Source organism: Phodopus roborovskii, unplaced genomic scaffold (assembly GCF_943737965.1).
Source record: "Phodopus roborovskii unplaced genomic scaffold, PHOROB, whole genome shotgun sequence".
Classification (NCBI taxonomy): Eukaryota; Metazoa; Chordata; class Mammalia; order Rodentia; family Cricetidae; genus Phodopus; species Phodopus roborovskii.
Genome location: NW_026126578.1, coordinates 10,786,898 through 10,804,492, shown reverse-complemented (window position 1 = coordinate 10,804,492; position 17,595 = coordinate 10,786,898). Strand labels below are relative to the sequence as shown.

Below are 17,595 nucleotides of genomic sequence, written 5' to 3'. Positions count from 1 at the left end.
CCAAGCATTTAAATATATGAGCATATGGGGCCACTGTCAATCAAACCACATTTTTAGCCCTTACTTTGCACAGTGACTGGATAACTAACCTAACTATTTAACAGAACTAAGCGAAGAGACCAGGCGCTAGCAGAAAGAGGTCAGATTCAATGCCTGATGTCAGGTGGAAGAAGCAGAGGAATGCCTCTGAGCATGTGTTCTTCATGGCCTGATTTACAAACCTCTGCTAAACCTTAATTATAAATCTTCTTATGGTGTCTCAAGTGGGTTTTTGTCAGATTTTGAAACAGGGTTTGACCTCATAGCTCAAACTAGCCTGGAGCTCACAACCCTCCTACTTTAGCCTAAGTACTGAGATTGCAAGTGTGTGCCATCATGCTTGGTTTCAAGTGTTTTCAACTTACTTTCTCTAAAGTAATTTCCACTAGTATTTTGATTGGTTGAACTTACAGCTAAATTCTAAGCGACCTATACACAACTCTTAATCCTCCCAGCTCTTTGCTACCTTCTAAAGCCCTCTGCTCAGGAGCCCGTAGAGCCTCTCACATCCTTTAAGGCCACCAAAAAAAAAAAAAAAAAAAAAAAAAACCAAGAGTTTGGTATTTGTGAAGATGCTCAGACCCAGGAGCCACATGCTGTCTTTTGGGCAGGAAGGGAAGTTACTCTATGGGGTGGTATCTGTCACCCCTAGGGGTTTAAGCAGATTCCCTAAGGATTATTTGAATGTGCCTCCTCTCAAACCCCATCACATTTATGATTTTGGGGAGGGGGCGTTAGGTAGTGCTGAGCACCTCTGGTCTAGAAACTCAAAGAAGCACCTTCCCAAAGCCATCCCAAGGTCAAGACCAGGCAATCTCTATATCTTCACCAAGTCATAATCTTCATACAGGATGGAGAGGACAGAGACAGGTAGAAGGAGCTGTGCCTTGGGCCCCTAACCAAGACAGTCTAGAATTCCTTATAGCTCCTTCTGACCAACCACACAGCATTTTGTATTCCTGTTACACAAATACCCCCAGAGTCTGCTGCATCCTCCAGGTCCAGGCTCAAATTCACTGCAGTTGGGCCAAGGATGCCCACTGCTGGGGTCCCTGTAGCAGGCGCAATGCTTGTTCACTGCATATATTCTGGCCCCCATATTGTATTACTTGATTCTCATCCCTTCTTTTTCTTTTCTTCTGTCCCAAAGTGTCATAGTACACAAACTTACTGTGTGAGAATCCATTTACAAACACTATTTCAGCAATAGATAACTTTCCACCAAACCAAGAGAACATTTCACAGCCCAGCATAAGAATGGTTGGCAGGGGACCTTCAGTGATGACCGTCTCTGGAACAGGAGTAGGGTGGATGGAGCACTGTGAGGCATCCCCAGCAGTTAGTCCTGTTGTTTCCGCCATCTTTTATTTATAGCAAGTGCAGGGCTGTTTGACACCAACATGAAGGTAAAGGGCTGGCCCCAAGCTTCTTTGAAGCAAAAGATTTCTGAACTGAAAGGTTCTGCAAAGTCTCAGATCATTGAAAATGAGAAAGGAGAATTCTACAGAAGCCCTGATCCCGAAACGGATGTGTAGAGGGGAAAGAGACAGTGACAAAGTGTCCCTGAACAGAGGGTATTGAGTCAACCCGAAAAAAAGAATGGATGGTCAGTGAGTGAAAAACTGAAGTCAAATGAGGCAGAGCAGAGAGGAGGGAGAGGGGAGGGCTAGGTAGAAGGGAACTCATGTGGGTCAGAGTCCCTCGAGTGTACCACAGTTGAGGCGGTGGATAGGGACAGGTAGGCAGGAACACAGATTGGAGAGGATGGTGCAGTAAGAGGAACACGGATATGGAATGGTGGAACAGAGGGCCTGGGGGTCCCAGCGGTACTGTGTGGCCTCCTGACCACAGATGTTTAGGTCTCCCAGGTTTTCTGTGAGGTCTCCAGCTAGAGGCCTGAGCATTTGCTCTCCAACACTCTCTGTGCTGGTGTGTGAGGCTGTGTATGTCATGGTTTTGATCAGTTAGGATAAAGGCTGATGATGTCGTTAAACCTTCAGGCTTAGCACCAGCTAGCTTCCTGAAAAGGACGGTGGATCTGGGGAGGGGGCTGTAGTCCTGTGTTTAGCAGTGATAGCCTTGAGACTAGATTGAGAGGCTTTGCAGGCCTGACGGTGTCACCTGTACTGCCAGTGCTACTAGCTGAGTACCTACAGATGTCACCATATTGCCCAAGGTGGAAACCACCGCCCACTGTCATCTGTGGCATGTGGAGCTCAGACAGCCAGCTCCCTCACCTCAGAAACACACTAGTGTCCTGTTGTTTAAAATCACATTTTAATTTTGTTTTAATATAATGTTTTATTAATTCTTTGAGAATTGCATACATGTATTGAATGTATTTGTTTCATAATTGCCTCCTTCTTCTCCCCTGACACTTTCCAGACCTCCCTGCTTCCAAATTCATATCCTTCTACCCTTATCTCTGCTCCTATCTCACAACATATGTACACAAAAGTAAACACTGCCTGTCCCTTGGGTAAGTACAAATGTGTTACAATTCATTCATTCATTCATTCAATAAAATACTCAACGATCACTTTCTGTGTGCCAGGCACACTTAAGAGAATAGAGACAGCAAGATATCCGCTAGGAGTTTCAGTGAGGGTCCAGTGATGACGGTGTGTTGGAGACCTTGAACAAGACCAATGACTTATTGCAGTGAACATTTTTTTGGGTGGGGCTGATTGGACAAAAGGGCATTCTACATGACAAACAGCAGCTCTTGATGCCACCAGGATAAACGAAGAGGTATTGGAAAGATAGATGAACAAGTAAGATGGTTTTGTTTTTTGTTGTTGCTTATTTGTTTTTGTTTTTAATATTTTGGTGGGGCCATACTACAGGGGCGAGGAACAGATACATGATGTGAAATTCCAAAGAAATGATAAAGAAATATGTTTTTAGAAAAGAGAGAAAATAAGGGAACCAAACAGCACATGTGACTCCCCTCCCCCATGGACCTCAATTCTGGTAGGGGAAAGAAACAGTAAACAAAGAAGTAGACATTTGTCTGGTGGTGATTGTTCCTTTAAAAATAGAAGGAGCTGCTGTTCAAATAGCTCACTGAATAAAGTTCTTGCTGTGCAAGGCTGACAACCTGGGTTCAATCCCAGAACCCATGTAGAGGTAGGACAGAATGAATACAAAAAATTATCCTGTGACCTCCACAGGTCACACACACACACACACACACACACACACACACACACACACACACACTGAGAGAGAGAGCATGCCACACAATAATATAAATTTTAAGAGGTAATACAGGAAAAGGGGCTAAATTACAGGTTGGAGAAGCTTGCTCTGAAATCAGAGGCCAAGGACCTAAAGGAGTTAGCCTCTACTAACTTCTGAGAGAGCTGGGCAGGCCATTGGTGGAGCAAGGACCTATTTGGCAGAGCATCTTGAAATGGCAGGAAGAGAAGCAAGACTCATGTGGCTGGAATGAAAGAGGGAGGGAGAGCAAAGGAGGAGCCCGGCCAGAGGTCAGGAGGGTTCAGGGTTTTCTACCAGGTATCAGGGACAGCAGGGGCTGGGTGTGGCTCCCATTACAAAGAACTCACTTCTCTAGTATGGCGAATTGCTATGGGGAGCCCAAGTCATGACAGGGAAACTAGGTAGGAGGCTGCTCCAGAAATCCCAGAGAGAAGCTGGTGGCTAGGCCAAGGTGATGGATGGCGGGGTGGGAGGAGTCAAGATTTGTTTTGAACATGGAACCTTGGGATTTACTGCTGTGAGGCAAGGAACCTGCAAATTGGCCTCTGCTGGGTAGGGTACAGGGTGCAGTGGAGAAACGGGTTATAGTTAACTAGTGCTTCCCCTTGCCCAGCCCCTTGATCTCCATCCAGCTCTCGGTGAGCTCTGCTTTGCCCTAGTCCTTTACCTTACACTGCACTTTCCTAGAGTTTCAGGCCTCAGGAGACCCTGTAGCATACATCAGGGATTTTCAGAGCAACCAATGCTAGCATGTGAGAACTGACACCAGAGACTGAGGAAAATGCTGGAAGCAGATTGTGGTTGCATACAGTTTGATATTGGGGGTGACTTGCTGATGGAAGGATGGTCTAGAGGGGCAGCCAGGCCAGCTGGATCCTACAATTTGATTCAGAAAAAGGATGAGTTTATGGATGAGGACAAAAGTTACTACATCCTCGCCACAATGGACCCATTGTCTTAAGATAGTATCAAAGAACTGAGAGCATCTCCAGAGCTAGGGTCTGATTGTAAACCCCTGCATGCCATTCTAATTGTTTTAGATCTGTAGTTTACTGCCAAACTATGCAGGAGGAAAAGAAACACCCAGGGTTACTCTGGGGGAATTATCAGGGTAAGACTCAAGATGGCTGTGGCCATGTGAAGCTGAATCAATAATCTGGGTTGTGGGTAAGGACTCTGCTACAAAAAGTGTCACTCTGATGGGCTCCTGAAGAAGTTCTTACTCCTTGTGCTCACCGAACTAATAAACTGTAAACAGAAGACTCCCTGGAGGACTCTTGCCTGAGCTGTCCTCAGTAGCATGATGGGTTCGTTGTAATCTAAAATTGTCAGAATCCTTTGGGTTCTTAGTGAAACTGCAGATATCTGGGCTCAGATACAGGGTCAGAATTTCCAAAACAACCAACCACTGTGACAGGAAAGTTGGGGCCATCGCTAAGCTCTGCCCATTCTTTCCCAGGAGTAATACCCTTCCTATCTCCCCAGGTAGCTGCTGATGCAAACTGCTCAGACTGGCATTCTTGGAGAAGGGAGTGTATTTTCTTTGCTAAAAAAAAAAAATGTGATAATTATAAACTTAAACTAACGGTGTGACAGACAGAATGCTGGGCACTGTCTTGAGAAGAGGGAGTGAATTATCTTTCAGGTTACCTAATAAGGTACATGCTGCTGTTATCTCCACTTCTCTCCAGTCAGGAAGGCAGGAAGGGGATGAGGAGTGGATGTTTTGTGCCAGGACATGAGCAGCTGGTGGAGCGGGTGGGAATGTCTGGCCCCTGAGCCCTCTCTCCTTGCTGATGCTGAATTTATAGCTCCAGATCTTAATTGTGAGTCCATTCACACCACTACCCAACCCAGAAAAGGGAATGGAGAGGCTAGCAGAGAATGGAACTTTGTGTTAGAGCCAGCAGGGGCACACGGGTGAGGGCTGATGGAGGGCAGCAGAGGACAGGCAGCTGAATTTCCTGTCTGTCCCCAGGTACTGGAACTCCTTGAGCAACCTTGTGGCGTCCTTACTGAACTCAGTGCGCTCCATCGCCTCCCTGCTGCTGCTCCTCTTCCTCTTCATCATCATCTTCTCCCTCCTGGGGATGCAGCTGTTTGGAGGGAAGTTCAACTTTGATGAGATGCAGACCCGCAGGAGCACGTTTGATAACTTCCCGCAGTCACTCCTCACTGTGTTTCAGGTATGGACTCGATGCTGCCATGCTCACTGGGAGGGTAGTGAAGTGGGAGGTGGGCAAGAAGCCATGGGAAGATGGGGTGGTAAAAGCAGTACCCTGTCACTGGGCATAATGCCAGCCTAGATCATCCGCGGAAGGTCTTTCTATTGCTTCTCGTCTTTCAACCTTCCACGGAGCTGCATAGGTGGATAGACTAATGATGCAGCAATCTAATTGTTTAATTGATCGGATTAAAAATGTTTGTGTGGCCTTGGCACCCACTAACCAAAACAAACAAAGAAACAAAAACCCCTGTATGAACACACAATACAGAAAGAAGAGTAGACTGATCTTGTTGGGAAATAGAGGACCTGTCTTTATTCTCCAGCATCCTTGCCACTGGAAGAATTACAGATGGCCCAGAGTTATGCTTTCATGAATGTTTAGGCATATAACAGCTAGAATAACATATATTTGAGTTTCAAAATAGGCTTATTTATAGTTAAAGGGGAACAATCTGTGTATATTTTATATTGCCAAAATCTTAATGGTGATACCAAATTATTACGTTTAATAGATGTGGGTATAGCCAATCACTGTTCTCATGATCATATTCAGCTGGTACTGCCACCAAGGGAACTAATGGCGGCCATCTCTCATACTGTCTGTTAAGAACAACAGAATGTGCTGATCACAAAGCTGTTTTATATGCTAATGGCCATGCACTATGTCTGTGGTAGGGATTAACTTGCCCAGGCCTGTGGTCCCCAAGACTAATTGGGAGCCAGAACAAGGAAGAAAAGTTGAAATGATATTTGGGACATTGCTGTTAACAAAGTGGGACAGGGCAGGGCAAGCAGGGCAGGGCAGGGGAGTTTGGGGGTTTGCTGTTGGTCTAACGCTGTGTCCCTTATTGGTGGGAATGTGTCATTCAGATCCTGACCGGGGAGGACTGGAATTCGGTGATGTATGATGGGATCATGGCTTATGGCGGCCCCTCTTTTCCAGGGATGTTAGTCTGTATTTACTTCATCATCCTCTTCATCTGTGGAAATTGTATCCTTTGATGCTGATGCTGCCCCAACCCTGCTGTCCCACTCAGCCTTTGCACAGTGCCATGTGTGTGCTCCAAGGCACTGGCTGGGGCTCTGTGTTGTGGTTGCCCATTCACAGGCTAGCTGGGCAAGACCACTCTTGTAAGGAAATGTGTCCTGGCCTAGAACCACTTCAGCCATGGTGTGGGGTCTGGGTGCATGCTGCAGCTGGGACTTAGGAGACAGTGCACCCCACACTCCTGAACTCACTCACACTTTAAGGTACACTCTCTAGGAGGTGTGCTCTGGTCACAGTCTAGGTGGATGAGGCCCCTAAGCAGTGTGGCCTGTGCAGCCAAAGTCACATAGACTAGGACGCAATATGTCTGGAGATGTGTGCCCTGGCCACTCTGAAGCTACTGCACCTACTCAGATCTCCACTCTGTGTGTTGATTAGTTCCCTCCCTTTGAAGCTGTTCTTGGGGCTAAAGTCATAGGCAGAGCTGAACAAATTACCAATTCATTCCTGATAGCCAGTCAGAGGCAGGGACAGGACCCCAGGACCTCAAGCCTTAGGCTTTTCTTCTCTCCCACTGGTTGAGCCTATGAGAATGGAGTCTAGAGCTGGGTGATAAGATAGAAACACCTCTAGCCCAAAACTTGAGTGAAACCCTTGGTTTGAGTAGTTCAGAAATCAAGAACACTATGCCACTTGCAGACAAAACTGGTATTCCATCAGCTAGATAGCCTCTGGCACATCAACAGCCTTCTTCCTCAATGTCTCTATAATGCATGACAGTCTGAGAATCCCTGATCAATAAGCCAATATCTGGAAGCTTTCCAGTGCCTACAGGTTGCATTAGGTAGAAAACCACATGAGCATCTCATGTTGAAAATTATTAAAGGTTTGTATAGAGTTGATGTCAAAGTATGTGTAGGAGATATATATGCAAATCAAATGTCTTTGGTCCCTATCCCCGAGGCAGATCCCCTCATGTGTATTTCAAAATTTGAAAAATGAATTGAATTGCAGATCTTGCTGTACGTGGTCTGATAAGAGCCTCTGGGCTTGCAGTGGAATAATAGGGAGTACTGTTTGAAGGGTCTCTGTGAGCTGGCTGGAAAGATGCACACAAGGGGCCCTATGCTCCCATCTTTGTGGGGTGTTAGCACTGTGTGGGAAGAGGTGTGAATATAGGGTGCCCAGGACAGGGCATTGGGTTTAACAAACTTAAGACACTTCCAGCTCTACTTTCTTGGTTCTATGGTCCTCTGGGTCACAGTGCTTCTGTTGAAGAAAAAGCAGGACTTGGCAGGGTGGGGGACACAGGCAGATGACTGCTTTAGTAAGAATTGTCAAGTCTGTCCAGCTGTAGTCAGAACTTCTAAGGGTATTTGTATATACAGACCGACAGGGGTTCCAAGCCACCTCCTCAGTGCCCTGTTATGTGAATTGGTCTTAAGAGCCATCTGCTATCAAAGCCAGACATTTCATTGGTTAAAGGAAGAGTGAAACCTAGCAACTAAAGAGCAAGGCAGGGCCTGCTGCTTCAGACCTGCCCTGCTCACATCTGCAAAGCCCACCTGATCTGAACCACTTAGAAAGCTCGGAACACTAAGCAGGCTAATGGGGAAGGAGGAGAAGGTACACAGCTGGTCTCCACCCAGAGTGGGCTTCTCCTGGGGAGCTCTTACTTCTGCATGCTTTGTCCTCTCCCTGTCCCCTGTGGCTGTCACATTTCCCAAAACCAAGGGTCGTTTTCTTTAAGAATGGACACAAACAGATATCCTACTGAATGTGTTCTTGGCCATTGCGGTGGACAACCTGGCTGATGCTGAGAGCCTCACCTCTGCCCAAAAGGAAGAAGAAGAAGAGAAGGAGAGAAAGAAGCTGGCCAGGTAACCCTCTAAGCTTAGAATGCCATCCCCATGTGGGAGAAAGGGCTGGTGCTCCTCCAGTGGCCATCTTGGTTGAAATGGACTAGAGTGAAACTTCTATAATAATGTGGCTTCTCCTGTAGCTCCTAGTCATTGCTATATAGTCTCCGTAAAGGTGTTGCATTTCCCCCACCGGTCCAGGAAGTGAGAGGCCATCCCTTGGGAAGAGAAGGTATGGAAACCCAAGGAAGAGATAGGGGGAAGCTGCCTTCAGAAGAAAACACAACTTCCAGCTCAGAAAATGATGTTTTCTCGCTATTTTTGTGCCATTGCGTGTTAGGAAGACAACATAAGGTTCTACGTTCCATCCCATAATTATCTAGCCAGGACTGTCATATGCCGTGCCTCTGCTGGACACCAAGCAGAGATCCTCTAAGAATCCTAAGTGAGACCCAGCATCCTCTGATTTTAAAGGGGGAGACACTAAGGATCTGAAAGAGGTCAAATGTGTATTAGACAGAGCCAGGGGTGCCCCAGGCCTGTGGTCCTCACGATGGAGCTGCAAGTGTGTGATGTTCCCTAGAGCAAAGACAATGTGTGAGGACCCAGGGCTGATCTTGCTGCCCCCAGAAGACCACAAAGCAGTTCCTGTCTGCACTGTCCACTATCATTCCAGTAAACATCCATTTCTGGGTTTTTTTCCTGCTGACCGGCCAGGACTGCCAGCCCAGAAAAGAAGCAAGAGGTGATGGAGAAGCCAGCGGTGGAGGAGAGCAAAGAGGAGAAAATTGAGCTGAAGTCCATTACTGCAGATGGAGAGTCCCCACCCACTACCAAGGTGAGAGCTGCCACTAAGGCAGGGGCTTCCTGTTCTTTACCGGAAGGAAAGGGGAAGAAGGAGTGGTGGTGCAGGGAGAGGAGAGTGACAGATGGAATCGAAAGGGAAGAAAAGAGGCGTTGGTGGAGCACCAGCTTTTCTGATGTTCTGAGGGGAGCTGAAAGCCATGGGGGCAAAGGTGAATGAATTCTTTTAAAACTCAGAACCTGTCTACGGTATGATTCCAAGGCTCCCCTCCACCCAAGAGCTCCAGCACTCATCTAACTGAATTCTTCTTCCTTCCCTTGGCTGCCTAGATCAACATGGATGACCTCCAGCCCAGTGAAAATGAAGATAAGAGTCCCCACTCCAACCCCGACACTGCAGGTATCATTGCACTACCTGACCTGAGACTGGAAGGCTGTGGGTAGACTCAGCTGTGTGGGAGTGGCCCGGCACTGGGGACCACGGGACTAGTTTCCTCTATGAGCACCTTCACCACTAAGCATCTCATGTCTGGATTTAAGTATTACCAGTTGTCGTCTGGGAGAGATGCTCTTTCTGGTACCCTCATAATGCTATTGAGATAATACCACATTTGAGGAAGATTTTGAATTGTGATTACTTTGACTTAGTCTTTTTTTTTTTAATTACTGTTTTATTGTTTAAGAGGAGAGGGGACAACATATGCAGGATACAAATTAAATATTTTCTAATAGTGAATTTCACAAAGAAATTTATCCTAAAATAATTCTTCCATATACATATCATTTTATCAGCTATTAAAGACTACTGCAAGCTTTCATACTAATTAGACAGATAGTCTTGTTTTTATATAAAGAAACAAATTTTGGCTGGATATTTGATGTTGCAGGATGCAGAGCATCTTAACATGTTTAGTAGTTGATCAATATTTTTATTTTATAATTATCAGGGCTAAGAATACTATCTCACATAAACACTATTAAACAGTAGACCTATGTTTAGGGCCATAAATTGTTAGAAATGAAATCCTAATCCCAAGCCAAATTTCATTTAATGATTTTTCTTAAAGACAGTCAAGTTAGCAGTCCAAACAGATACTTTTAAAATCTAGAGATACTTTGATTCTTACATTAGAGGGATGATAGTAAAATATTGCCTACCCCTCACAATTAAACCATTATGTTTCTGCAACAGAAGATTCTATATAGGCTTTGTGATACGCAACAGTTTTAGATCTGAATTGCGATGTATGGGGCAGTGTCTGCTGGCATAGCGTGGGGAGTTAGTGCACACAGTGTAAGCTCCTGCTGGGTGGGTGTTCAGAACCCAGGCTGCACTGAAGCTGCATGAGCTGCGCTGAAGCTGAGTGAGACACGCGCAGGCGCAGGCACAAGCACCGTTGATTCATTTCACCTTTGCTTTTGAATTAAATTTGGTGGTTGCACATTCATAAACCTTTCGTTATGGGCAAAGTTCTTATAACGCCCCATATTTAGTTACAAGACCCCTTATGGGGCCATGACCCATACATAGTTTTAGAAGATGTGCTCCTATACCACCGTTGTGTTTAAGGTTTCATTACACCACGTGTGTTGCTGTCACTGTCAAGTTACATATTTTATTAGTATAGCATATGTTGCTGCATTATGCTCACCTAATAATAGTCAATCCAAAACCCATCTTGTCATTACTCAGGAGGCATTGTTCACTATGAGGACAGCTGCCATCACAGATGTCCCATTTGTGGCTCCATGAAATGCTTCAGGTCTCTCGTTGCAAAGGGAACTCTTCTGACAAGTTAATGTGCATCTGTCTGATGCATGACTTGACAGGCAGTCTCCTTCCAGAGGGTTTTAAGGTCGGAAGCCCTGGCTGCCCCTCCATAATATACATCCCAGCTTCTGGAAGCCCCATCCCAACAGGAGCCTTACGTTTGCTTTCTCGAGCTACTGATTTGTCACAAACTCCAAGCTTGAAGCCAACACACGGCAAATGACTGTGGGTTGTAGTGACCTTCCTTCTCTGACCAGGCTAAACCACATTGGGCTGGTAACCCGGGGAGGTAGCAGGAAGCTGTGTTTTTAACCAAAGCTGTGGCGCCATGTTGCTTTCCCTCCACTGGTTATCTACTGAGTCTACAAAGGTGCTATAGGCCTCCTCCCTGGAAGCAGCTCCCTTTCTCCTAACTCCCTTCTCCCTGCAAAGGAAGTAGGACTTGGTATCTATGCCTTACACAAAAAAAGAGCAAAGTGTGTCCAGGGTTTGATGTGTCAAAACCCTCAGGGCTTATTGGGAATGCTCTGCAGACTATTAAAGGCTTGCTAGAAGCAATTACTCAGTGAAATAGAAAGATTTTGTCTATCTTCCCAATAAATAAATTCTATTTTAAAATAATGTTTTTGAGATAATTGGGAGAAGATTGAATATGGACTAGGGACTAAATTATTTTAAGTAGATTTTTGTTAATCATGTTAGTATAATAATGTGGTAATTATGTTTCTAAAATACTACAGTGTTTATGTCTAGAGTCTGAAGTGTTTAGAAGTTGCTTTTAAAAAGCATTTCAACAATCTTATAAAGTGCAAGCAGAAAAGATAAGTAAAACTATATCAGCAAATGTCAGTAGATGTTGAAAGCAGATAAAGAGAGCCGCTCTACAAATCTCTCCACTGCTGTGTATGTTTGTAAACATTTAAGTAAAATTACAGTAAAACACACCCACGCCACTCTGGGCCCCGGGAAGAGCCTATCCCAAGCTAGTGTGGCCTGTAGGAGGCAGCCCATGTACAATGTGGACTGTATTTCAGACTTTTCACACACATACTCAGCTGAGCAGAGCTTGAACGCCTCACCAGACCTCCCATGTCTGTGGTAATGATCTTGAGCTGTATTGTTCTAAGTAGAATATAGAGCGTTGGCTTTTTTTAGCTTTTGGTAAGACGGCTTGCCTTCATTTTTCTTGGTCTTTCCACCCCTTACTTCTTATGTTGGCCAGCTTCCTGTCGGTGATGAAATACCAGAAAGAGTGACTCTGTAAGGATGAAGGGCTCTGACTCACTCAGTTTCAGAGGTCAAAGCCCATGGTCATTTAACGGAGTCACGTGGGCCTTTGGCAAGGCTCCATAGGGCAAGGGTGGGTGTGTGTAGTTCTTTTCTTAAGAAAGTGTGGAAGTTTAATCATCATCGAAACTAAAGGCTCCTGGGCTGGGGGTGTAGCTTAGCTGGTACAATGCTCGTCTGTGATCACAAAGCCCTGGTTTCTGTCCACAGACCACATGGACGCCACATAAAACAGATGACTTGGGAGATATAATAGGAGGGTTAGATGGGGAGATCATTCCTTAAAGCCCAGGTACTCAGGATACTGCAGGGAAGGCTACTGTCCGCAGCATGTGTTTTCTGGGAAGCAGATGGGAAAATGCAGGTGGGTTTTTTGGTTTAATTGGTTGTTTTGGATTCTTGTTTTTTTAGTTGATTAGAGTTTTGATGAGTTTTTGTTTTTTGCTTATTGTTTTGAGACAGTATTTAACTGCATAATTCTGGCTGACCTAAAATTTAGTGTATAAACCAGACTGGCCTCAAACTCACAGAGATCTACCTGCCTCTGCCTCCTGAGTGCTGGGAGGTATTTGGTCTTGGTTTTTGTGTTTTAGTTTTAAGTATAATGTGTTCATTTAAAGGAATATTCTTATTAAGTGTATTCCTTAATAGTTTCATAGATATACAATGCATTCTGGTTACTCTTACCTCTCTACCCTCTCCTACTTCCCTCCTACTCCTGTGAGTCCCCTCCCTCTTTTCCCTACATGTCCCTTTCTCATACGCATGTCTCTGCACTGACACTCTTGTCAGAGAAGGCAATGAAGGGAAGCTCAAAGAGGGAGTGCATTAGCCTAGGCCAAAGCACATAGTATTGCAGCTTCCTGGAACCTAAGAAACAACCACACATCGGGTGCCTTAAAATAAGCAAGGTTGATGCTATCACATGTTTACATATGTCTGACACCAAAGAGAAGGGCCATTCTCCTTCTGCAAAGAAAGAGTCCTTGCTTGCCTAACTCCTTTTGGCAGCCAGAAATGCTGACCTTGTAGACCTCCCATGGTAATCTCTGCCCCTATCTTATTCACATGGCCTTCTAACCCGAGTGTGCCTTTAGACCTGGTTTCTAAGGCCATACTCGGAAATTCTGGGTGAGCATGACTTTTGGAGAATACTGGTCAACTCACTGGTTTCTAGCCAGAAAATGACTGGATTTGAGCAGATAGTTGGTTAGGAATTGGGAGCAGGCACGATGAGACTGCGAAAGTTGAACACTAATCTCATATGCTCTGCATCTGTCCTCTGGATAGAGATGGTAGTGTGAGAGCTGCCACCTCCACAGCTTCAGCTACATGCCAGACAGTGTTCTGAAATGTCTGTGTACTCTCAATACTATGCCATCGGAGGAACTGAGCACGGGAAGACTAAGTGTAAAAGCCATATTCAGAAAGCCCCAGAGTCATGATATAGATGAAGGCATTTTCTGGAGCATTGCTGGGTATGACAGCCATTGTAAGCACCCTTTCCCAGGCTGTGCATTTCTAAGAATATTTGACCAGAAGCACACATAGTGCCTTCCCCCTTAGATGCGGTGAGGCAAACTGTCCGACTTTGACTTCCCTAAGCTCTGGCCACTGGCCAGAAGGGACCTCTCCACTTGGTGTCATTGTCCAACATCAGGACGACAGGCCTCTTGTCATTGCTCGGGCTCTGCTATCCCTGCCTCGTTTTCTGGGAAGTCATAGGAAAATACAGGGATTTTGAAGTGTAACTTGTTCAGTTTTTTAAAATGAACTTTAATTAAATTAGTTCTTTGACAGTTTTATATATTTATAACATATAGAACATTCTGGTTACTCCTATGACCACCCCCTACCTCTCCCAGCTCCCTTCCACCTCTGTTACACACACACCCTTCCCTACATCCCTGTCTCTGTGTGGTTCTGTGACTCGCTGAGTTTAATCAGAGCTGTCTGTATGACTGTGGTATTAGGACTGTCCATTGCAGCCTGGTAGGCTCTTCCATGGACATTCAGCTGATGGCAATGACTGCCCCTCCAAAGAATCTAATGAAGCCAGTAGTTCAGCATGGAGAGGTAGGGCCCCATGAATCGCTTCTTCCCATCCATGATTGACTACTGACAGGCCCGATCTTGTCCAGGCCCAGGAGAGGCACCTCAGCTGCTGTGGGACCATACCTGCATGGCTGATATACCAGAAGATAGCATTCTGCAGCCCTTATTCCTCTCTTCGGGCTCACGTGGTCCTTCCATCCCTTCTTTTGTCATGCTCCCTGAGTCTTAGGTGTAAATGCCCCGTTTGGGACTAAGCATGCAACCTTGACTTATTCTTGGCATCTACAGCAACCATGAGTTTCTGTGTTGACTACCATCCATTGTGACAGAGGATTCTCCTATTACAGCTGAAAGCAGTATTTGTCTGTGGCCAGAAAGATAAATATTCAGAAGGCAGTTTGTGGCCATGTCAATTCAGATATAAAGCACGTTCCCTCACTTAATCAAGGGGAGTTTCAAGAATAGACTTGGCTGCAAGGGATTGCACAAGTCAGCTTAGCCATCCCCCTTTCTCACCTGCAGCTAAGATGGCAGTGCCTGGGCTTATCCCAGCCTGCTGTCTCTTTTTCTTAGTATTAGGGGGCTTTCCAGCACACGGGGTTTTCAATTTTAAAACCAGAGCAGTTTGGACAAACTAGAACATATTGTATCCTATTTACAGGCCCTAGTATTATACACTCCTAGCAAAGCCTCTGACAGCCCCATGGGGCAGAGCAGAGCATCTGCCTGGATTAACATTCCACAGCTCAGAGGCACCCAGATGTCTTGATCCTGCAGTGGGATGTGTCTGGAAGGAAACCTGAAGTTGAGAACGGAACTTTTGCTCTTTCTTACAGGGGAAGAGGATGAGGAGGAGCCTGAGATGCCTGTGGGGCCACGCCCCCGGCCTCTGTCTGAGCTACACCTGAAGGAAAAGGCAGTGCCCATGCCAGAAGCCAGTGCGTTTTTCATCTTCAGCCCAAACAACAGGTGTGCAAGAATGGCAAGGAAAGAAAACCACTTCCTCCTGGGTCCAAACTAGCACGAGACTGTATCCAACCTACAGGAGAAGCCTGGGTGTTGCCGGATCCCCACAACATATGTGGGAACACCAAATTAGGAGAGCCCTGGAGTGTTAATCCATTGGTCTACAGTTACTTCCCTCCCCAGGATTCTCGTGTATGAAATATTCCTAGTCAGCCAGTAGTTACCTCTGATACTTCACTAAGTCCCTTTACCCTAAGACACAGAGGTGCAGCAGTACTGAAATGCTCTGCCTGTATATTAGGACCAGGGGACGGGCTCCTGAGGCTCAGGCCATGCCTCATCTTTCCTGACATCTCTTTCCCACACAGGTTCCGCCTCCAGTGCCACCGCATCGTCAACGACACCATCTTCACTAACCTGATCCTCTTCTTCATCCTGCTCAGCAGCGTCTCTCTGGCTGCTGAGGACCCGGTCCAGCACACCTCCTTCAGGAACCATGTATGCACTCTATGTTGTTTTCTGCACCCTGTCTTTCTGAGAGTGGGGCGGGCCCACAGCTTCTGCTTTTGACATCACTGCTCAGTTAGGAGGCCTGTTCCAGACCTCATAATCTGTACACAGCGAAGAGTCCTCTGAGAGATTAGGACTTTGATAGAAAACCCAGCCTGGGAGTTTTCACTGAGCAAGTGAGCATGTACCCAATGCATCTGGCTAGTTGATAATGGACAGTGGTCAGGTATCTTTGTTGCCTGTGGATGTTCCCCAGGAAACTCAAGTTGCCTGTAAGTCAGCAACGTGGCCACTGGTTTCATGCCCTGCTCCCATTCCCTCTGACTAAGAAGGAGCATTGGCAATTAGCTGCCAATGGGAAGGTTGACCTTGTAAGAAAACAAAACAAAGAACAACAACAACAAAAAAAATACGATAATCTTCAAGAGTTAATCTGTTTGGAACTACCCAAGGCTCTAGTGATCAACATGAAATCCTAAAATAAAGATTGTTGTCCTTCAAAACTCCTTTATTAAATTTCAGCCACACAGGCATGAAGGAAAGAGCCAAAGCTATGTCTATAAACAAAGTTCTTAGCTCTGGGGCTCTGTCTGCACCTGGCTGTCGGCTGAGGTCCCCAGGAGTAGCCTTAGACCTGATCCATCTCCCAAGATGAAATCAAATATCAATGCTATGGCTGACCTGGAGGACTTCCTTCTTAGGGCCCAAGGCCGTGACAAGTGTAATGTCCTCCCCTGATACAGGGCACCAATGTGAGAGCTGAGCATTTGAGTGGCCCTGCAAAAACAAACCCATTCTGCTCTCTTAACCAACATCCAGTGGTCTGTTCTGGGTTTGTAAGTAAATTGGGTGGATGACAGAAGCATCCAGACGATGCTCTTTAAACCTGATTCCCCTTGAGGCCTGGAAGCTCCCCCTACCTGCCCGCAGATGCCGGGCGGAGCCAGAGCCACCTGTGCCAGCCCTGAGTGGGAACTGATGTTGGGAAGTCCTTCCTACCTGTCTCCTCACCTGTCTCCGCGTGGGAAGGCTCTGGTGGTGTACGGGGTCGCAGCTTGTTTTGAAGTGCTTTTCCTTTTCTGGTGAACATCCACTGACCTCTCCCCTTTCCTGCTTGTGTCCTGCCCCGCCCCCTCCCCATCCTATTTGTTTTTGTTTTGCAGATTCTGTTTTATTTTGACATTGTTTTCACTACCATTTTCACCATTGAAATTGCTCTGAAGGTAAAGCCCCATCTCCCTCTGTCTTCCTTCCTCTCTCTGCCAGTCCCGGCTCTCTGCTGCTGTCTGTCTTGTTGCTAACACATGCTCCTGTTGGTGTTGGGTGCACTCTCAGAGCCACTAATCCAATTCTGCTTATTTTTCAGATCCTAGGCAATGCAGACTATGTCTTCACTAGTATCTTTACATTAGAAATTATCCTTAAGGTAATGCCCCCCGAGCCATGTGTCTCTGTCTCTCTGTGTCTCTGCTCTGTCTGCTGACTCTTCTGTCTCCTTCTCTCTCTGACTCTTGTGTCCTCACTTCATGCTATCACTTTGCCCCAGCTCAGATGCCAGGAGAAACCTACCCTACCACACAGCTCCCTTCTGCTCACTTAGCAGTAGTTCTAGGCCTAGAGAAGGCATGCACTGGCTGTGTCACCATGGGCGCTGTCCCGTCACTGGCTGAGCATGGTGGCTGTCAGCTGCGCTCATTACACATGTTCGCGTGTACCTTCTCCAATCAGTCCATGGCTGAGTCCTACTTGAAATTCTCTCTCCCGCCTCCTGCATAGAGGAAATGCCACCCGGGCTCTAGAAAAGCAAAATCTCTGGAGCATGAAGGAGCCACTTTGGCCCCTGTCTTTGGAAGCTTGTCATCAATAC

General features: G+C 46.2%; 1 protein-coding gene across 15 annotated transcripts in view; it reads left to right on the top strand.

Moving 5' to 3' along the window:
• The window catches only part of Cacna1c (calcium voltage-gated channel subunit alpha1 C), a 614,413-nt gene that overhangs the window by 515,110 nt on the left and 81,708 nt on the right, over positions 1 to 17,595 (top strand). For 9 of the 15 annotated variants that reach the window (XM_051203666.1, XM_051203664.1, XM_051203678.1 and 6 more), the window contains 8 exons: positions 5,240 to 5,447; positions 6,359 to 6,479; positions 8,242 to 8,356; positions 9,053 to 9,173; positions 9,470 to 9,539; positions 15,089 to 15,221; positions 15,587 to 15,716; positions 17,095 to 17,154. In XM_051203666.1, coding sequence (XP_051059623.1) covers positions 5,240 to 5,447; positions 6,359 to 6,479; positions 8,242 to 8,356; positions 9,053 to 9,173; positions 9,470 to 9,539; positions 15,089 to 15,221; positions 15,587 to 15,716; positions 17,095 to 17,154 — 958 coding nt within the window. Of the gene's footprint in view, positions 1 to 5,239; positions 5,448 to 6,358; positions 6,480 to 8,241; positions 8,357 to 9,052; positions 9,174 to 9,469; positions 9,540 to 15,088; positions 15,222 to 15,586; positions 15,717 to 16,891; positions 16,952 to 17,094; positions 17,155 to 17,595 lie in introns of all 15 variants that reach the window. The other 6 variants (XM_051203665.1, XM_051203669.1, XM_051203674.1 and 3 more) reach the window with 3 other exon arrangements.